General features: G+C 42.7%; 3 protein-coding genes across 5 annotated transcripts in view; all 3 read right to left on the bottom strand.

The window, feature by feature from the left end:
* Positions 1–13,302, bottom strand: part of pnpla6 (patatin-like phospholipase domain containing 6) — a 33,465-nt gene extending 20,163 nt beyond the window's left edge. For both annotated transcript variants that reach the window (XM_070828536.1, XM_070828535.1), the window contains exons 1-15: positions 13,230–13,302; positions 8,140–8,216; positions 5,378–5,431; positions 5,003–5,090; positions 4,832–4,914; positions 4,591–4,682; positions 4,346–4,486; positions 3,822–3,981; positions 3,243–3,323; positions 2,737–2,865; positions 2,481–2,561; positions 2,059–2,194; positions 1,747–1,821; positions 644–744; positions 91–270 (exon numbers count right to left, since the gene is read on the bottom strand). In XM_070828536.1, the coding sequence (XP_070684637.1) occupies positions 91–270; positions 644–744; positions 1,747–1,821; positions 2,059–2,194; positions 2,481–2,561; positions 2,737–2,865; positions 3,243–3,323; positions 3,822–3,981; positions 4,346–4,486; positions 4,591–4,682; positions 4,832–4,914; positions 5,003–5,090; positions 5,378–5,431; positions 8,140–8,175 (1,437 nt within the window). In that variant the 5' untranslated portion in view covers positions 8,176–8,216; positions 13,230–13,302. The remainder of the gene's footprint in view (positions 1–90; positions 271–643; positions 745–1,746; positions 1,822–2,058; positions 2,195–2,480; positions 2,562–2,736; positions 2,866–3,242; positions 3,324–3,821; positions 3,982–4,345; positions 4,487–4,590; positions 4,683–4,831; positions 4,915–5,002; positions 5,091–5,377; positions 5,432–8,139; positions 8,217–13,229) is intronic.
* Positions 13,303–13,940: 638 nt separating this feature from the next.
* On the bottom strand, positions 13,941–17,460 carry atp5pd (ATP synthase peripheral stalk subunit d). Its single transcript, XM_070827512.1, has 6 exons — positions 17,415–17,460; positions 16,189–16,319; positions 15,039–15,135; positions 14,495–14,566; positions 14,248–14,310; positions 13,941–14,124 (listed from the first exon to the last, which is right to left on the bottom strand). The coding sequence occupies exons 2-6, from the start codon at positions 16,308–16,310 to the stop codon at positions 13,993–13,995; spliced, it is 486 nt and encodes a 161-aa protein (XP_070683613.1). The 5' UTR covers positions 16,311–16,319; positions 17,415–17,460; the 3' UTR covers positions 13,941–13,992.
* Positions 17,461–19,580: 2,120 nt separating this feature from the next.
* Positions 19,581–21,072, bottom strand: LOC139199209 (homeobox protein MSH-C-like). 2 transcript variants are annotated; one of them, XM_070828243.1, is made up of 2 exons: positions 20,648–21,072; positions 19,581–19,989 (listed from the first exon to the last, which is right to left on the bottom strand). In XM_070828243.1, the coding sequence occupies exons 1-2, from the start codon at positions 21,070–21,072 to the stop codon at positions 19,581–19,583; spliced, it is 834 nt and encodes a 277-aa protein (XP_070684344.1). The 2 variants fall into 2 exon arrangements, with proteins under 2 accessions (XP_070684344.1, XP_070684343.1); XM_070828242.1 differs by having other exon boundaries at positions 19,581–19,993; positions 20,652–21,072.
* Positions 21,073–21,447: the final 375 nt, after the last annotated feature.

Below are 21,447 nucleotides of genomic sequence, written 5' to 3'. Positions count from 1 at the left end.
CATATGACAGAAAGTTATGTTTTACTGTTCTTTTTTTTTCTCAATGGCATCTGTGGCACTCTTATCAGTGACCAAAAAAATGAAACAAACCTCAATCTTCATGAGCTTGAGGACCTCTTTCTGAGCTTCCTCAAACAGAGCCGTACTGGATCGATTGGACATCGACGTAAGAATATTATCCACTCCTGACTCCTCCTCGGGATACAGATAGATCCCAGAGGGAACCTCATCTACTGTCACCCGTCTCTCCCGCTGGTCCTGGGAAACAGACTGTACCGACACACATGCAAGAAAATGTTTAGATTGTCCTCAGTCTCAAAGAGGATTTCCTCCTGTTAAAATAGGAGATCTGCCCCTACAAAACCACAACTATTAATTATTAATATGAATTTAAATGTCAGACAATATCATATATGAATCTGTGCTTTTGACATGCTTAACAAAAAACATCACCTGTGCATATTCAAAACTCATACAATGTTTTGTAAAAATACAAATATCTTTTATTTTATTGTTATTGGTGCAATGTGGTGAACTTTGCTCTCAAACATTACTGTAGCTGCTGGTGCAATTACTCTATATCATGTCAAGAGATCAATTTAGTCAACCTTATCTGTGACTCAAGAGTCTGCAGTGTACTGACCCGAGTAAAAGTAGGAGGAGTGTTGCCGTCCTCTGCAGAGACAGATATCCGGCCCCTTTCATATGCCATGTCAAAGTCTGATCTCAGACTTTTCTGTATACCTGCACAGACACAATGTAGACAGCGTTCGTTAGCCTGTGATCAACATTCAGCTTTGGATAGGTGAAAAACATACAAATTAACTTGGAATGGTTATTATATTTGAAAAGAATATATGAGTAGCTTGATAGCCCAAACAGGGCGAGAGGCATAATGGGTTTTAAAATATTGTCTATAGCGGTTTTTTATAAAGCAGAAAAAACTAACATGCAAGTTAAATAATAATAGTAAATATATTAAGAGGATGAGTCTCAAAAATGACAAAAAAAAGTTCCTTTAAATGGTCCAAAATTTTAAACATCCTTCTTAGCCAGGGGGGCTTTTATCCTCTGAGCCTTTTTAGACACACCTGTGTTCATTTCTTTTAGATAATAAACAAAAGTAGGAAAGCTAACTTTGTTAAATTTCTCTAATGCTTTGAGTTGTACTAATCAAATGCCGGCAGCAAAAGTTTCCCCTCACTTCATTGTGTCATGTTTAGCTTTCTAAGCATGACTTCACTACTGAGTGAACTAGTCTACTATCACATGTCAACATCTGTCTCTTCGCCATAAATCTCTCTGTGTTAACATGCCGTTACCTGCAGATGGTTATGATGATTTTTTTGGGCTTTTTAACCGCATTGTGGTTCATCATCTTTTCAGGCAGTTGGTAATTACTGTTGATACATGTCAAGAGAAGCAAACTAAAGGTGTGTCCACATCTTGAATTAAAAGCTTTAGATATGAATGATGTCAACATGCCCAAAGGCTGGGTACATGTAGTAAACTGGTTTGACGTCAGATGAGCTGGGTGAAGCGGTTTTAGAACATGTGTGCTGAGCCCTTTCAGGATGCCACGGTCGGATAATTCAACAAATCATCTTTCCACTCTGACCCTCTTCATCAGGCATCTCAGCAATATTTCTACGCAAGTACTCTCTCAAAACAGCACAATCCTGTTTATTGGTAAAATTAAAGAACATTATGAAAGTATTATCTGTGAATAAGAAAGAAGTCCCTTACCAGCGATGTCCACAGGCATGGAGATGGTCCTGCAAAGAGTTGGCACTGTTGCTCCGTCCTTCCCTTGTTCCCCTCCTGTACATACAGTGAACCACAGGCGCTTGTTGCATTAACAGGCAAGCAAACACAAACCACTGGAGGAAAATGAAGAAAGAAACTAATGAATAAGTGTATATAACTAAGATTCATTTTCTCAACCTCTCAGAGTGAGTTTAGGGGTATTTCAAGAGTCAGAGTCAGAGACAGAGTCAGTAATTTACAAACAACATTCCATCAGCTGTCAATCGTCTTTTTTAGTTTTTTCCTCCTTACCTGTAGCTTCACCCTTAATGGCCGCTTCCCGATGTTCCTCAGGCACTGTCAGGCTGCCAAAGCGCTTGCCATGGCGGATGGGACTGGTGCGAGTCGGGTGGGGAGACGGAGGTGGCAGGCGCGAGGGCTGCATTTCCTACAGGACAGGTGCCGGTGGCATGTTATTCCATATATGAGTTCATTTGTGAGTGTGTGTGTGTGTGTGTGTATGATGGAGTGGAAAGAAAGACACACCATTTCCATTTAGTGACTCAAATCATAATAAAAACAGTATGTGTATTGAGCTGATGATGATGATTGAGCTGATAGACAGCAAACCACATAACGCACAGATGTTTGTGTGAGACTGTCAGGTGTATTTTGTGTTATGTGCATGCGTGTGTGCATGTGTGTGTGTGTGTGTGTGTGTGTGTTAAACTCACATGGCTGAAGAGTTCATTGGTGAGCCCCAGATAGTTGTGCAGAGCTAGGACTGTTACTCTTTGGAGACGAACCATGATAATCTGAGCAGATACAACAGGAAAAGAGCCATTTGACTCATTGAAACTGACAGATGACTTTTATCCAAACCTCTCAGGTTTTGGGGTCCAGTCAACAGTTGAGGAAAACTGAACCCATAAAAATGTACAAAAATACACAAACAGAAACAGACTCAACAGAATAACACACATAGCTCACCTGTACTACCCGCACAAGGCTCTCAGGGTACTTCTCAAATATAGAGAGGAAGGCTTCTACGGGTAAACGGAGAACAGTGGAAACCTCTGCAGCCCGTGCTGACACCGTTCTGTAAGGCTTCTGGTGGCCCTGGACACAAAGATCCCACATAATATCCCACAGAACCTCTGACATGGGAAGCTGCCTCTTCCAGACAATTCTTGTCGCAACGTATAAAATGGAATTCTCTGTGGTTATTACTTTAACCCTTTTCCTTTAAGATGGAAATTGACACCACACTGATTCCAACCAGTATCAACAGGAGTTACAACTAAAGATCAACGTATATGAGTCACGTGTTTGCCAGTGTAGAGGGTTCGATGAGTCACCCGGTGAGTGATGTGAGGGTGGGGTCCAACACACTAATATCCAGGACTGCATCTCATTCAGGAATGCAGGTATAGGTGTATGTGTGTGGGAGTGACGCAGTACCCTGGTGTGTGTAGCAAGAATTGGGTGTGACCTACTGTGATGACATCCAGGATGCTGAGGAGGCTGTGGACACTGTCTCCTGGGTAAACCTCCTTCACCACATTTTCTTTGCCATCCTGAAAGAAGGATGGAAGGAAGGAAGAAGACACGCATATCGGTGTACGCATCAAGCAACTTGTGTTGTTCATGAGTTTTTCAAAGAACTTGTGTGGTTACACTCAGTTTTATAGTTACAGTTAGAGCCTGGATTGAAATGTCAGGAAAATATTCTATATATAGAATATAATATAATATATATAATATAAGACTTGTTCAATGCCACTGAAACTGGCTGTTGGATGCTGATGTTTGTTATTAAGAAGGCAACCTTTGCTAAGAGCCATATTCCCCTCAATTCCTAATGACATTATCTAAGTCAAATGTTAATAAATGATAATGCGGTGTTAAAGCTAGAGCTCCAATGGTTAAGTCTCTTACTAGATTTACTCTCCTGTGCATTAGGTTTTTTCAGACCATATAATCCCCAAACAGAAAAACAACTGTTACAGTTCTGTTACTATAATTCACAGGTAATCAGGATAAATGAGCATGCATGCACACACAAGCTTGCGTACCGCTCCAGTAAGGCACAATTCTATTTTTCCATCCTGAACCACGTAGATGCTGCTGTCAGGCTGACCCGGCCTGAAGACGTACTCCCCTTGTTGGAACTGCACAAACACCATGTGTTTGCACAGCTCCAGGAAGAGGGGCTTCTCAAAGTGACCCAGCACACTGCAGACAGACGGACACCACAGAGGTTAGGAGTTTTGGACACACTCAAACAAGTGCGTAAAGGTGTGAACATTAAATTTGCCTGGGTTCATACATTCAAAAATGTGGGGTTTTTTAAAATCTGTGTTCAGATGTGCAAAATGCTGTGAAATGAATGAGTTTTATGAGCAGAGTTTAATAGGCAACGGCTTCTATAACAGACTACACATCTTAAAAGGCATGTTTGTAAGAGCAACACACGTTTCAGCGCCACACGTTTCACGGGAGCTGCTCATCATGCAAAGCAACTTTGTTCCGTACAACATGACTGTGTCTTTTACACAGTAACACAATTACACAGACGTGACAAAGAAGAGCAACCTACCGGACATTTTTGAGCATGTAGAGCACCTCAGAGGGGAGGTGGGAGTTGGCCACATCAAACTCGGTGAGGTCAGCCTCCAGCACTGAGGGAGGGGGCTCCTTGGCCTGCAGGATGGGAACCTCCTTCTTAAAGCGCAGGATCCTGTGCAGCAGAAAGGGATGAAGTGAAGAGATTGTAAAGAGTGCGAACTGGCTGTGACAGTAATATTAATTTTATGGATGGTGAGAGCGAGCTTTCTGGTGTACTTTTTGGCAATGTTGAGCATCTTCTGCTTCTTCTTTAGGCGAGGCCGAGAGGACGAGGACGTACCCACCAGGGAAGAGGTAGACTGCGAGACCTGTTGGGAATAATTTTCCCAATGATATTGCTGTCATAGTAGACTAAAAAACTCGAAGAATGATTATGTGTTTCAGAGCCATTAATAACTACACTGATTTGCCTACTGCCTGTGGGGTTATTCAAATTTCTTTTCTCCTACACACTCACTTTACGCATGATCTTTCGCCCGTAGAACATGACTTTGTCCCTCTTGCGAAAGCGGTACTTCGGTGCCTCCTGAGCTTCTAGGTCTATAAAATATAATAACAAATATATTTTCATTTTTCATCATCTTTCTCAGAGATTTGGTGAGAGATTTTGGTCTCAGCGGTTACTGACTTCGAAGCTGGATCCTCCGCAAGATGAAGAAAATGAGGATGGCGATGAGGACTATGGCGATGCCTGCGCCAATCACCATCCCCACCATCTGAGGAGAAAAGAACAAAAGAGGAGAGTTGATGTGCCTGCAGGGTCAAAGGTCTCCTTGTCACAAAATGTAATGGCTTTTACCTCCTACAGCACTAGAATTACATTTACTTGGATTTATTAATGTATTTAAAAGTGTTTCATCATTATTTGTGCCTTCAAAATATTATTCAGCTAAATCTTATTTTCCTATTTTCATACAATCTCCTGCAGGGGTGACCCAGCAGCAACCAAGAGAGAATGGAATAGAATATCTTCATAATACCCCCAGGACCACCACACACTCACCATGCTTGTCTGTAGTTCCTCCTCCACAAATGTCTTGATGGTTTCAAGCCCGTCCTAATGCAACAGAAAAAAAAACAAAAATACTAATCCAAACAAACAACCAAAACTTCTACAGGTGGCATGCTAGTTGCTTAGTAGCCGATCCTTATAGCCGCTGCCTCCTACAGTATATGGAAACTGAGATAGTGTGCGAGTTATGGCCTGAGAGCTTCACCTCCACTGAAGTGCAATGGAATGTGGGAATAAAGGATTTGCCCTGGAGGCAGGAATGTCTGGGTAACAGTGCCAGGGAAACGAGAAAGAAGGGAATGATGATGTGGCATCTTAGCTGTGTTGTCCTTACATGTGTAACCAAGTTTCCCAAGCCTTAAGTTCCATTTTTAACTCTATTATAAACAGTGAGCCCACTCAGAGCTTCTATGAACAGACTGAGGATTCCAGATGTGACGCTTTCTTCCACAAATGCATCTAATGCATCTGTGGACCCTGTAGTTGATTTTTTTGTTGATCCAAAGAAAAGAAGATAAAACTACATTGAATAAACTCTTTTTTAACTTATTTTAGTGGTGGCAGACTGAACCTGAAAAAGAAAGAGAGAGGAGAAAAAATGTTATCAGGCTCTGAGCGGTCTGGCGTCCACTGGCGGTGCCACAGACTGCAGGCCATCCAAGATAAATTGTGCTGAACATCAGGCCCAGAGCTCCCCCTAATTCCTAACTTACTCCAGTCGTTGGTGAAGTCGAATCTGGCTTTGAATAGGGATAAAAGAAACATGTAGTGTGACCTAGTTGTAACTGGATTCCACCCTTGTGTAGTGCGGCTGTATCCATGTCCGTGAGGAATGATGTGGATGTAAGGACTAATATGGTCTCCTGCTGCCATGAGGGGATGTAGCTTCTCTACATACAGACAGGCCCATGGGCTCACAATGAGATATAATGAAAACTGATGGAGCTGGCCTTAAGCTGAGGCAGAGGGAGACAGAAAGCAAGCATGAAAGAGGAAGAGGAAAGCATGAGAACAACAAATGGCTTAACTGGGAGGAACTGCAGAGGAACGACTTTGGGTTTGATTAAGGAGACCTTTATCACTTTAAGTTCAGTAACATCAAACTAAGCACGTCTTTACTCATCAAAACGAGACTGCGCCACGATAAGCTTGTTTGTTTTACCGTGTGTGTGCTTGGCTAGTTAGCCATCAGATACAGTATGCAAGAGTAAGAGCAAGAGTAATATGTTTTTACTGTTCTGGCTGACAGCCAATGAGACTACATGCCTGTTATCAGTGGTTATTGATTAGTTTGTGAGGAGCTAAGGGTTATTTGGCAGTAAAAGGCCGAAGCTGGAGCCCGGGGATATTGACAGTTTGGCTGACAGATGGGTGAGTGCATTGGCAGCATGTGCTCACAGGCAAATACTTAAGCCGAAGGCTTCAAGTAGTAGTAGGTGGGGTTTGGAAAGTGTGAGTGAGGAAAGTGTACACGTCTGTGCAATTTAATGTGGTATGGTTATGGCTCCATAAAACGGACTCATAAAAAAGTCCCACAAACTGAACACGCAGAATCGTCTACATTTTGCAGGATGAGTGTCATGAACAATGTTTCACATGATGCTGCTATGGATGTAAGGACAATGTCGTGTCCTCAAATGACAGACAGAGCAAACGATGGGTTAACACATATCAGAAAAACATTTCATATGGTGCATCTCTACATTTAAACTGTATCATTTATTTATTTATGTGTCTCCTTAGCATTCTTTTTCAGAGAAACTCTTTCTCATTTAAGGTTCTGTTAACCAAACCGAGCATGGCGTGTCTGGGTAATGTATTTGGTTTCAGGTTTAAGATGTTTTGTTACGTGCAGCTTTGGGCTAAAGTCTGGGTTCGCTTAACTTATTTTCAAAGTAAGAGAAGCCATATATGGCTGGGGGAAGAAAAGAGATAGAGAGCATAGCCTGTGCACTGCATTAGACTGGCAAGCTAACAGTCTACAATGGAGAAAATAATGAAAATTTTCCCAAATTCCCAATGATGCGACTGCTTCACTGTGGGAATATTATTTCCCATGATTGTCGCTGTTTGAACTATCTTGTTCAGCTGGGAAATAAGTGCTGAATTTACCCGCCACATTCATCTGACCAATATTGTTCAAAAGGTCACGTTGAGTTTGATGTTGGTAAAGCAGATGGTTTGCTATTCTCACATGCTGTCGCTGCTAGTTGGCAGTAATTTGTGCAGTGTCATAGCCCTGAAACATGTAGCCTAAAAATATTTTCTCATAAGTTCTTTCCACGTGTCTAAAGCACGCCTTTCTCTTTCCTTTTAAACCATGACATTTGGCAGGAAAAAATAAAGCGTGAGCAGCATGGTGGTTAGATTCTGCCGGCCAGCAGGGTTGTGATTTGAACGTGAGGCCCTTCTGTGTGACGTTTGTATGTTTCTCCCTGTGCTTGCCCGGGTTTTCTTCTGCTGCTCCGGCCTCCTCCCACAGTCCAGAGCCATGCAGTTTAGGTTAATTGGCGACTCAAAATTGCTCGTGGGTGTGAGTGTGTGCATGAATGCTAGCTCCAGCCCCCTCTTGACCCTTAAGGATAAGCGATATAGACAATGTATAGATGGAAAATCTGCTTTTCCATTTCTGCAACTGTTAGCTGCCTTATCAATGACACAAACCTGTTCACTTACTGTATTTATGTAGTTAGATTTTACTGCTCTGCTCCATCTGTTTTATAATTAAGCACATGAATACTGAACAAACAAACCTCTTGGACCTCTTGTTCTGAGGTACTCTGTCCCATTGTAACCCTGTGTCTTCATAGGGATGGTCCATCAACAGCCACTGGAAACAAAGACAGACATGTATACTCAACAGGGCGGAAAAGCACAATCACAACTAATACAACAACTAATGATGGCTGAATTCCATTTAAGTGCTCCCGTTATTGTGCATGCGGCTCTCTGTCATTACTGGGAACAGAAAGGAGGCATAGTTACTGTTTTTGGTAACATTTGCTTTTCCTAGTATGACAATTGAAAATGACCGCTGTGAATATGTACATCAGAGGGGGAATGTGCATGAGTAATACGTTTACTCATGCACAAACTACAGAGATGTAAATCGTTTGCCTCACTCTTCAGCTGCATCTGTGGCAAGATGCCATGTTACTTGTAGGAACCTGACGTCATCTAACCTCCACTCACACCTCAATAGTCAGCAAATTTTGTTTGTGGCTGGTGCCCAGCGTCTGGCCCTCAAGGCCCTTCTCATTTCCTGTGACCTACAAAATAACCTCATCCACTCCTATCAAGACAATGTCTTATTGACTCTACAGACACGCATACTCACAAATACTACATTGGTCCAAACTACTGGAAAACCAGTTTAGGGAAACCAGCAAATGGGCTCAAACGAGAGAGAGAATATGAAGCCGTTGCCATGCAGCCTTGTCTCAGGGCACAGGGTTTGAAAGTCCCCGTTTGTATTCTTAACCGTCTGCTTGTAACTATCATACTTAATCTCTCCTTAAACCCGCTTTAACTGAGTACCAGAGTCAGAAAAGGATCAAATTATTGCATCCAGCAGCAGACTGCCGAGGATGCTGGGCCAGGCTTTGTCTCTGTGACACACACACACACACACACACACACACACACACACACACACACACACACACACACACACACACACACACACACACACACACACACACAAGCACAGCAGGCTATCTGGATAATAGATAAAAACCTTTCCAGATGGTAACCCCTTCCCCTCTTTTTATCCATCAATCCCTCTCCATCCACGTCCCTATGGGATGATCTTCTTACTGTCCCAATTAATTGGTACCACAGTAATGGTGGAGAGGTTTTCACCAGCACACAGCCTAATGTAGAGAAAGCTGTAGACAACCAAAATATTTTATTTTTGAAAGTACCTAAACTGCTTGTTCCTATGAAAAACACACTGCTGCTGTATTAATAGAATATAGTATTTTTGCTTTTGTTTAGTTCACTGCACAGCCGCTTCTTGTTTTACCTACCAAGGTTGCCCCCCCTTTCATAGTCATAAAATTATGCATATATACTGGGAGTGGCCCAGTTTAACCAGAATCCTGTGATGGTGGTCACTGGACTACTGCACAGAAGCAATAATTCCCAAAGTTCATCCAGGCCGGCTACATACCACTTCCCTGCCCACATCTGCCAGTGCACACGGATTCAGCTGACACAGGCGTATAGCTGGGACAACAAGCTTCATTCACTGTGTATGAACAAATAAAGAGCTATGCTAGCTTAGCTCGCCAAGGTCTACCGATTTCCCACTCCCCTACTCTGACGACTCCAGCAGAAAGTGAGGCTGGAGGAAAAACAATCTGGCTAACAGCACAGACTCTATGTTTGCTGAGGGCATACAAAGTAGGCTACAGCAATAGCATGAAGAAGCCTATAAACAAGCAAGCATCTCATGGCCAACAGCCAAAACTTCAAGACCATTAGAGAAAAGACATTACCATAGCCTTAGAACAGATTGCAAATAGGTCTGCTGTTCTGTGTCCCACGTATTCATTAAAAGGCCGTTTGAATGTGTGTTAATGGTGAAAGATGAAGAGAAATAATACCTAATTGCCATTTAGTCTGTAAATACATTGTTACACATAGATTCAGAATGACTATACTCTTGTAACTCTTATCTGCTAATGAAGCACTAACAAAAATAAAACTTTTTGTTTATTTGTCATTATATTCTGAGGTTGGGCTGCAACTAATGTTTGGTTGACTTATCTATTAGTCGTCTGACATGAAAATAATCAACTTGAATTGAATCAACTATTTTAATAATTGATAATCACCGTCTTTAAAGCTAAGGTATCAAAACATTATCTTGCTCCTGCTCCTTCAATAATCGCCAAATCAATTGACAATAAAAAATAATTACTAATTGCAGCAGTACAACTAATCTATATGCAGGAAGTCCAGCGGGCAAGGCAGCATTGTGGTTCTGTTCCACTATCTGCACGGCTTCATAACCGATGGGAAGCATTTCAGAAGCAGAGTGTTTTGCCCGCCAAATTTTGTTGATTTGGTAATTTTTCCTGGATTTATGTGCTTTTGCCTGTGGGTAAATAGGCTCAGTAGTTTTTCGCGTGCAGTTACGATGTAATGGCTGCATTCCCGGTTGCAGTGCGGCCAACAGAGTAGATAGCAGCCAGTGTAGATAATACTTGTGATTCCACAACGAGCGCCGCAGCACCTTCCCAGAAGCAACCATCCCCTTTACTCTGTTAAAATATAATACATCTGTTAATACATACGCCAAGTCTACTTTTGACAGAAGCCACGTCAAGTTGCGCGGAGCAGATGAGCTGAGGAGGAAGTCAGACACAAGAACTGCAAAGAGCATCCAGTTAATTTTCAAAATAGGGCACTCTTATTATCATATATCTCACCACTCCATCAACATTACATCATAACCGGTGGCAAAAAAGAAACCATTTCCCAACATTGTCTCCTTACACGCAGCACAAAGCACAAAATGAGAGAAAATGACCAAATCAACAAACATCAGTAAACAAAATGGGGTAGGCAAAAATCTCTGAGACGCTCCAGGTGGGATATGAAGCCATGCGGAGCACAGAACAGAACCACATTGCAGCTGAAAGGCTTTAGATCATAAAAGATCTCAGCAATCTGAAAATGCCCCTCACAGCTTCCAAGAGCAGAGAGTAGTGTCCTTAAACGACACAAAGATATTTACTTTACAATTATATAAACAAGAGAAAAGCAGAAAAGCATCTCATCTTCTGTATGTCCGCCCTTCACATGAAGCAACAACACAGACTGACATCAGCGACACCTTTCATCTGATGGATTTCCAGCTTAATCGATAACATCAGTAACATCAGTGGCTGGGAGAGGCTGGCTGAACTGCTGCATAGATGAAATCCAACCAGTGGCAGATTGAGGAGTGTCATATTACATGAATTAACCCTGTGAGTCACAAACAAACCACAGCACAAGATGCTGCTGTGAGGGACACTCAGTTTCAAAGCCATAATCTCTTGATATAATTCTGCATGACGAGAGGAATTTGAGCGGACCTGATTCATGCCTGTCCATCTTTGAATGGAAACAACCAACATGAGTCAAATGTTCACAAATTTTGGCTTCTCATTTATTGTTTTTCTGGCAGGTATCCAGACATAATTTGCTCCTCCTTTGCTTTTCTGAAAACTGTGTGTCCAAAAATGAAGCCAAGCTTGTGAATTTTGGGAAGTGACAGTTAGTGTTGTCACAATGCTGAAAGACATTTCTTACTCTGTCTCTTGTGTCACAGCCACTATAACAAAACTTTCATCATTCTGGATAGGAAAGTTGACCAAAACCTGTTGCCACACGACGCTTTGCTCCAGATAGTCTCTCTTTGTTTTTCCACCGCCTAGTGTGTGGTAATAAGACTGTAAAAAAAAAAAAAAAAAAAGGCACAGGCCTGTTATCCCCTGGGGATGAGACAGTGGCCAGCCTCTTGCCTCCCTCCATGCAGGCCTACCCCCATTGTTCTCTATGAACAATGAAGCCAGTGTTGACTCCACTGTCCAGGGGCAGACCTGGGCCGACCACTGACACAACCGTGCCTGTTTTCACCTAACACAATACACACTCTTGGCCATGAGATTCACAATAACAATAACAGGTCTGTGGGGTTACCAGGCCGTATGGTGTGTCTGAACCCACCATTTATATCATGTATGGTTAGAAAAAGACATTAGAAAGTACTCTGACTCTGCACTGCATCCATATTTGAATGATTTAACTGTGGGAGAACTACAGAAAAACATGTGTTTAGTTCCATGTCCTCCTTTCAACACAAACTGACACCAGTCCCTATGCAGACACAGGCTGCTCGGTCACCTTTGACCCTGGAAGTCAAGCCAAACTGTTACATTTCACATACCACTATACAAGCATGCCCAGAAGTAATGGAGCATAAGCTCCAGTGCAAATGGCAGCAAAGCACTGACCAAGGTGAACCCAGAGGACGACATCAGCTCATATTTCTCTCCAGCAGAAATAGTTTTGCACAACTTGAACCCACAGAGCTGTTGACTTACTGACCCCGTAAATCCCTTGGCAGGCTTGTTTAGCTGTGCTGTAAACACAGCAAGACGGGAATCGAGGGCCAAAATGCTAGAAAGTGGAGTTTTCTTTCATTAAACATCGAGCTCGCTAATTCACACCAGCAGAGGGTGTTTTGACGCAGCGGTGAACAGTTAGCTAGCTAACCGTCACATAAAGCCTGTAGGTGATGGAGGCTGGACAGACATAGCTGGGCCTTCTTGTTTACATACGGACGAGTGAAAATGAGGGATTTCCGTTTGGAAAAACATTAAGCGTTTTAGGTGATATTGCTGCTAGTGTTTGGCTGAATTGGTGGTATTGAAAATAGCACAATCACACATCTATTCCCAGTGCAGGGCAGAGGGCAGCTGGCTGAACATCCCATCTGTAGCCGAACCTCATGAGGCTAACGTTGTCCCTGGATAACGTTAGCTAGCTGTCGGTGCTACTGAGGGTGGTTTACTGTGGTCTGCTTCACCGATGTGGGAATAAAACAATCCCAGAACATCATAAATGCTGAGACGAAAATGCTTTATTTTGCTTTATTGTGTTCCCTTTTTGACCTCCGCAGGAGCAATCTGACTGAGCTCTGACGTTACTGTTATTGACACATCTGAGCGGATAGATCCTGTTCCCACTAACTAACGCTGGAGGAAAAAAAAAAACTCCGAGTATCACAACAAAGCATACTGAAAATGTGTCATTAGATTAACGCTAGGTTATTAGAGAGGACATTTACCTGAGCTGATGGACTCCCGTCAATCGTCACTGACTGTCAAATAGCATTCAACGGAAATCAGCTTTCATGAGGCCCCTCCTGTTTTACTTCCTCCAGAACGCTGGCCAATCAACAGCTGAGACGCTTCAACCATGGACCAATCAAAATGCAGAAATGGCGCGAAGGGCTGTTGTCCCGCCCACTTCTATGTAAATAAATACATGGCGTCCAATGACTGTTGAGGAACACAAGCAGTCGGCCAGCGATTGGACAATAACCGGAATGATTGACATTTTGCTTTAACCTTTAGATGAAGATTAACTTTCCGGCGTGATACTGTTAAAATGAGAAGATATCTGACACACATTATACTGTATGCTAAATATGCATTGTAAACTATCATTTGATTACAGTGATTACACCATTCTGTGGTTTACCAGACCATCTACTGTACCTCAAAAGCACATTAGTCATGGTTACACATTTTATTATGTAGTTACAGATAAATTCAACAGTAGAGATTACTTATAACATTACAGTGCAGGGCAAAATTACAGTTAATACTTAAACCACCAAGCTTGCCTTTCAAAGTAAAACTTAACCAACATCGCCCCCTGATGGACTCTAGCTACAACATCACAAGCTACCTTTACTGCATTTAGCTCATATTTCAAAATAAATCAGATGCCGTCTCTTTTCAGATGTTTGTCAAATAATGAAATCACCAAATGGTTCTCCTTAAAATACTTAGTCTTTATTGTGAGGTGAGTGTCTAGTAATAGGATTACAGGTCAGGAATGGGCTTGTGGGGCCAGTAGGGGTGTTTGACTTTGTCCAATGCAGTCTCAGGGAAGGCGTTGTTGAGGTCCTCGATGGTCATCTCATCGAACGGGATCATGTTCTTAAGCTTATCCAACTGAGACCAAACACGGAAGAACAGATAGAGAGAGACAGAGAAAAATACAGTGAGGTAATTAAACACAGATTCCCTAAAGAAGTCCACAAGGTGTCTCAGCAACTAATGCAAATCCTGTCTCACCTCTTGCTCATACTGAGCGGCGCGGGCCTTCGATTCTTCAATGTAAGCGCTCGCAAGTTTATTCTGTTAGAGAATAAATGAAATTTACAGGATCTGTTTTAGTGCTAATGAATTCTCATAAATGTTGAACAATTTGAGCACATTAAAATTCCGACAGTTGTTACAAATACACATAAGAATTTTTTACAGAAGCACAGCAAAGCTGAGATTCAGACAATGTATGGATCCTTTTGATGTCATCACTTACAGATTCAGCCTCCTGCGCATTGATGAGACTTGTTTGAGAGTCAGTGGGCTCAGGGACCTGCAGGGCTTTGAACTGTGTGTAGGAGAAACATTTATGATTTACCGCTTGAACGCAAACCAACAGTGCTAAACAAGCATGTGGAATTGTGACTTAGTGTACAACCACCAGCCAAAGTTAATATTTTTGCAGAAGTGCCAAAAGGGAATTTAAGCTGTAGTTTTCCAGGCACAGGTACTCACTAACACTGGTCCCCTTAAAGCAGTTCGGACAAAAAGTAATTTCAAGAGATCCTAAAACTGATGAGCCAAGATTTGTCATTTAGATTCTATGACCTCTACAGACGACGCCAATGTATTTCTGCACCACTGAATTCAACGTTATTTTGAATCCTGGAGTCTATCTGGAAAAGTCATAAAAATATGCCACCAACAATCACAGTGGAAGTTGCTCTGTAGCGTCAGGAACTATAGGATTATAACCCACGTTTCATAGAGAGACTGCATAATACTTATGACATCTTGACTAAACGTAGAGTAAAGCTCACCTTCTTCTCAAACTCATCGACCATGCCAACATTGGCCACGGCTCTCCTGTAGTGACTCCAGTCAATGGCTGGAGGGGCTGCTGGCAGGGAGTTTAGTCTGGTATAAAGAGAGGAGCTACAGTTACACGGATGTCAACGAGGTACAGTGAGCAAAAAGAATCAAATCAGTATGACGACATGAGCAGAACTTAATAAACTTATCTGTACAAGACAAATACTGTAGAAGATAGCGGTTACAGAGATCAATTAATAGCCCGATGCAATTTACTGATAGTGATAACCCGATAAGATGCACGAAAGAAGGTAAGAACAAAATGACAGGTGTCACTTATTTAACAATTACTGTCTGCAACGCATTGTTCCCCTAAAACAAATCATAATATAGTGCTGTAGGAATTAGTCAGGGTTTTTTATTTTTTTGAATTGCGTGTTTTTTTTGTTGTAAATATCTGAGATAAGGTCTGGTTAACACAAGAGATTTGCACACTTTGTTGTATGACAAAACACAGTACATACCTCACTCCTGGATTTTGAAGCTTTTAGTGTCTTAAAAATGGCGGTTGCCAACAGGTGGGTAAATGAGAGTACAGACGTTTGTGTATGCATTTACGCCAAACGCAGACATTAATTTACTTAGTGTCTTTACAGCTTCTAGGAAAAATCCCACAGGCTTTTTGTGGAGGGATCCAAGGCGATGCCAACTTCTCTGTTGGCTGATGAAAATCATTACTACAGCACTCTGAGTGCAGAGACCTCTGTAGTTTGAGAGCTTAATAAGTTTGACCCTTTATTCCTGATCTGTGAATATTAGGGGGGGAAAAGGGCATTCACACACCAGGAACTGCACACTTGTACATAAATGGATCCTAGTGTGCAGACGACCTTTTATGCATTTATATGCAATTGTACCTCCACTCTCCTATTGCCGAGAAGGTAATTTCACAGCAAACTCCTTTGAAAAATCCCTCTGATTGATGCTGCTTTGCTAATCAGCAAAAATACACTCACCACCCTGCAGTGAGTTCAGTGAACTATTGGATCTCAATTCACTGCTCGCCGTGATCTGCCACAGTGCGTTAGTCAAGAATGAAGCTCTGTGCCATTAGATTGAAGTTGACTCTCCAAAGCCTGTTGAGGGTGAAATACTAACTTGGCAGCGACAGCATCGCTGTGAGTCTTCAGTGCGTTGAACATGCCCTTCTGGTTGGGGGGAACCCGCTCGGCAAAAGCCACCCAATCAATGGCCTTCAGGGCAACACGACGGCCTGCCATCCTGACGGTCTGCAACGTAGAAGGAAACGCTGCTTAGTCCAGACAGACGTCAAAATATTCCAGGCAACATGTGGCCAGAAAATGTGCGTGTTTACCTGTGTTACCTATGATTTCTGTTTGTATATACACACACACTCAGTTGCCGGTTTGTGAAAGAGCCCAGCAACAATTCCTACTTTCATGAAGGGTAACACCAGTTTAGTAACTATTAGAGTCTACTAACAAGTCATTTGGTTTTTCAGAGGGCATTCTGAAGGCCATGGCTGCTGATGAATTGTAGTGTTATACTGAAGTATACCTACTTTTTCTTCCACTACAATTATATCAGATATAAATATTAGAAACACACATTAGTATCATGAAATACAATGAAGTAGCCCCAAAACACACAAACACAGTAAGGTCGAACCAACAGCTCTGTAAAAATGATTCAACACATAATTGAACACTGTCACCTTCATGAATGTAGGATTTATTGCAGGGCTGTTGTATCTGAGTTAATTAGTTTTAACTAGCTGTACCTAATTAACCTGAAACAGAGTGTGTGTGCGGCCAAGTGTGGAACATTGGCGGCGTGGCTTTGTATCTCCACCATGTTATTTATTGTATATGTAGTGATATAGTTCAGATAGAAAGGTTTGTACAAGCTGCTAACAGCTGCAGATAATGTCTAATTAATACATGAAGCGATAAATGCAGGTAAAATGAAGACATGAACGCAACGCTGCCAATTTAAAGCAAAGCTGCCAGCAAAGACCGTCCGACAGCAGGTGCTGAGTGGTAAAGGCATGTTTTTAATAACTAATGGAGGAATAAGATGGTAAAAAAAAACCCACTTCTGACTTGAATCAATCAATGACACCGGGCCCTTGACACTTTGTCAGTTCAACAGCGCTGCAAAGCTAGCTAACGGAGGCTAGCTGCTAGCTAGCTAGGCAAGGTCAGAGCAGCCTCAGAGAGTTTCACAAAACATCGACTGGACGTTACGTTTAGGTTTGAGTGTCTCACACAGCGATGCACGTATAAGTCGCACAAATCATTGTTTAAACGAGGTTTTCATTACATGTCCTTAGATTTAGTGGCCCGCGCCGCTGCTGTACTCACCTCGCTCTTCCAAGTTTAATCTGCGACAGGACGGAACAGCGGAAGTCTTGTCTTGTCTTTTCTTCGTAGGGAGCAGCAGCAGCAGCTGACAGGCCGCCACCGCCCCCTGCTGGACGGACAGAGAGCATGCAGCGACGTCCGCCGCCTTCATTTGTTCGGTCAAAGCTCGTTTACAAGGCTGCACCTGAAACTACATCATTTAGTGTGTATGAACTGTTTAATGTTTTAATGGAAAAAAATATATAAATATACCGTAGAACGAACTGTGAGTCTAGTTTCTGTGATTGTATTTGACCCACAGAGGAGACGTGTAGGATCACTTATTTTGGAACAAGCGAGGAGAGAACAAAAGAGCATGAAAATTAGGAATTTAATTTTTCTTCTTAAACATAACCTGTGTTGGTTTATATTGTCAAATTACCAGTTAGCTTGTTACGGTGACGTTGTTACCAGACTACACTAATGTGTTATACCAATTCAGAATAAATAAAATCCACCACTGGAGCATCAGCAGGACAATTAAAAGACTGAGCAAGTCAAGCAAATCCAATCGATCTGATAATCTGGATTTAGTTCGTAATATTTTTTTTAAAACTATGGGCACGATAAGAACAGGTGAATATCCGCCTCCTGAGGTAGGCTACCACATATTGTCTTATTGGACATGTGTTGGACAGGAGGGAGGCATATGTGCGTATTTTGTTCCAAGTCCCGTTCAACACAGTTGTGTGTCTTCTCTCACACGTTTGCGTTGGTTTTTATCACATCAAAAGTAAAACTAACGAGTGATGGCGCAAAGAAGACATGGAAAATAATCCTTTTTACTTTAACAGAAGTACTGATGTTGTCGCAGTAGGTTCATACAGAAATCTTCCTTTGATAAGTAAATGAAAAGTCTGCCCGCTATTTTGCATTAAAGTTGGGCAAAGTAAAGAGATATTGGGAATTAATTCGGCCATTTTCAAATCAGATAACAATTATGTAGGTGAGCCCATGAGTTTTTTTGGCTACAGTGGATGGCGTTTGGGATGTGTAGCTACATGGAAAACATTTTCCATTGAAAGATTATATTACTAAACAAGTGTAAGTCTGTACAACCTTGGATAAAGTCATATTTCCTGGAAAAAGACACAACAAACTCTGAGACTCCTGCTCCACTCATTCACCAGACCTAAACTCTACTGTAATTATTCTCATAGGAAAGAGATAAAAGTATAAAAATGAATCAGCCACTTCACAGGTCTTGTATAATGTTTATTTACTAAAATCAGTTTTTTTACAAGTAACTGTAGATTTAGATAGAGTGATGTATGTACACAGTACAGATACAAAGATATTCAATAAATACCACTTTTCCTGCTGCTCTTCGAGCGAGGCTGCAGGGCTTTATGAACACTACACATTTTATTTACATTTACAGCAAAACCCCTCCAAGAACAGCTATTATCACACCCATGAAGGCCACGTTGTGAGAGTAGAAAAAAAAAAAAAAAAAGGATCTAATACACGTCTGTGTTTATTTTTCTAAAATATAATTTCGCTCCACGTTTACAAAAAAATAGAAATCGTGACCGGAGCTGCTGTGAGAAAATACAAAACATTCAAACAGCAGCAGGTTTGCCAGAAACAGTCAATGCTGAGAGAGCAGAAATACTTCAAGTGAGACGCGGCTCTTAAGGCACTGACACCGTTTAAGTACTTTTCTGTTGCTTTTAAACATTTTTCCTCCGCCTCAGTAGATCATTGCCTTCATGCGTGGACACACTTTAAATGTCCACTTTCACAAACTACTGCGCTGCGCTGGAGGCTGGACTGAGATGAGATATTTAAGGCATGTCGTTTAAAAACCTGACATTTACTTTTGGAGTATTGCCCAAGTAATTTAGGTCTGTGGATCCACAGTCCACAGCACCGGACACTGAGGAGAGCAAATGGACTCACTCAGTCCAATTACGCACAACATTATACATCAAAATGTGTCCCGGATTTTAAATGTTTTCTATTCTGGAGGTTAGAACATTTCTCCAAATTTAAAATATTAAAAAAAAAAAAGGTTTGTTTTTTTTCCCCCCCAGATGTAGAAAAGATTTCATCCTTCTTCATAAGTGTGTTGCAACCATGACAGAGGACGTTTATCTTAAAACCACACATACACACTCAGTAACACTAAGACAAATAGTACATCCCATAGGTGACGGGTCCACTGAACAGTCCTGGGACCGGCAGGCTGGGCCTCGGGAAGGCGCTGGACGGGCCCCATGTCGGAGAGCCCATGTGCGCTCCGAGGGGGAACGGCAGCGCGAAGGCGGGCAGGACGGGCTTGGAGGCCAGTTTAAACTTTTCCAGCTCGGCCTCCTGCAGTCTCTTGGCTTTGGCCCTCCTGTTCTGAAACCAGATTTTGACCTGAGTCTCCGTCAGGTTGAGAGAGTTGGAGAACTCGGCTCTCTCGGCGATGGAGAGGTACTGCTTCTGGCGAAACTTGCGCTCCAGCGCCAGCAGCTGCGAGGTAGTGAAGGGCGTGCGAGGTTTCCTGTTGTTTTTGTGCTTCCTTAAAGTACACTGATTTGGGCTGGAGCTCCCTGTTAGAGGAAAAAATGGCAAATAAAATTAGCCGAGGTTAAATTAAACTGAAACTCTTGATCATGACAGCAGGCGAACATATGGCCCATCAGTATTAAATGCCAACACTATCCTGATAGAGCAGATACACCGAGTCAGCAGTAAAAACACTAAACTATATTATTTGTTGACAAATTAAGCCTCTATATCATCCAGTCGTGCAAATATGAATTGTAAGCCTTGATCACGCTTTGACTCTCGAGTTTTTAATATTCACTCGCATGTGGCCTTTTCTCCTGCATTTCTACTTAAATATCAAATCTTCTAAGAAAAATGTCGACCAAGAATATAAGAAATAACAGTCTGAACAGTTAAAGAACCACTGCAGCAGCCAAATATGCGCTTGACGTGCTCAGTGCTCACAACACTGTACCACACTTTATCTGCAGTTTGTGAGACATAACAGAAGGAAACATGCCAGAGAAATGTACACACCTTCTGACGGGCTATGAGCAACATTAATATTACTGTGGCACAACGAGGAAAGTATGATTTTCAGTAACTACAGCCTAATAACACGTGATATTGTATGCGGCCTTGATTATGGTCAGTAGAAGAATAAATACGGCCCTGGTGTCCCTGGTTTACTGCAGTCTAGCGGCAGAGGGACGGACTTACGAGGCGGAGTGGAGAAGGAGGACGTCTGGAACCAAGTGCTCTGATCTTTCTCACAAAACTGCGGACTGTCCTCGCTGGAGCTGCTGGAAACACCCTGCGAGCTCTCCGCGGAAACCTTCCTGTCCGCGTAAAGAGTCCTTGGAGAGAACTGCGCGCCCTGCCCGGCCGCGGGCTTCGGCAGGACCAGAGCTAAATCTGAGGGGGAGTAAGAAGTCCGACAGGTGGTCTTCTTGGAAATCAACGACTCGACGCTAAACGGGAGGCTGCTCCGCTGCTGTTTGTATCCTTTCTCGGTGGTCATGTCTTTCGGCTGCAGTTCCTCGCCATCCGTGTCCGTCTCCTCCCTCTGATGAAGCTGTTTGGCGTCTTGGGCCGGTGGCCCCTGCACAGGATTCATCATGACACAGGGGGATGGGGCCATGCACCTCCGCCTGGCCCGTTCAGAGGAATGGGGTTGCCGAGGTGTACAGTGTCCAATATGCGTCTCCGCGCTGTCAACGGTATCCAGTAGCCCTTACGCGCTGTACGGGGTCGTCTATAAAAGGACAGGGGCTGTTCCCCCTGCCCGCTCCCACCAATCAGCTCGTCACGTTGGCCCCGTGACGTCTCCGAGTGCGGCTTTGATTGGCCCGCTGCCTTCCAAGGGAACATCAAGAGGCCTTTGAAAGGAAGGAGAAGTTAATCATACAGACCCCATGCGGCGCAGGGCCATTGATGGCCCTCACAAAGTAGCTCAGACCAATTTTAGCGCAATTAACCAGTGGGGAGGACTCTCTTGACCATTTACATCCATTAG

Source organism: Pempheris klunzingeri, chromosome 3 (assembly GCF_042242105.1).
Source record: "Pempheris klunzingeri isolate RE-2024b chromosome 3, fPemKlu1.hap1, whole genome shotgun sequence".
Classification (NCBI taxonomy): Eukaryota; Metazoa; Chordata; class Actinopteri; order Acropomatiformes; family Pempheridae; genus Pempheris; species Pempheris klunzingeri.
The sequence above is the reverse complement of the archived record's forward strand: the minus strand, read 5'-3'. Positions and strand labels throughout refer to the sequence as shown.

Bases quoted from the DNA above. Each gene is read 5' to 3' on its own strand.
- LOC139199209 (XM_070828243.1), bottom strand. From the start codon at position 21,072: ATGGCCCCATCCCCCTGTGTCATGATGAATCCTGTGCAGGGGCCACCG. The intron at 19,990-20,647 runs GTCCGTCCCTCT...TCTAACAGGGAG, and splicing joins TTCTCCACTCCGCCTCGTAA to CTCCAGCCCAAATCAGTGTA.
- atp5pd (XM_070827512.1), bottom strand. From the start codon at position 16,310: ATGGCAGGCCGTCGTGTTGCCCTGAAGGCCATTGATTGGGTGGCTTTT. The intron at 14,567-15,038 runs GTGAGCTTTACT...TCCTACACACAG, and splicing joins TCGATGAGTTTGAGAAGAAG to TTCAAAGCCCTGCAGGTCCC. The intron at 14,311-14,494 runs GTAAGTGATGAC...ATTCTCTAACAG, and splicing joins ATGCGCAGGAGGCTGAATCT to AATAAACTTGCGAGCGCTTA.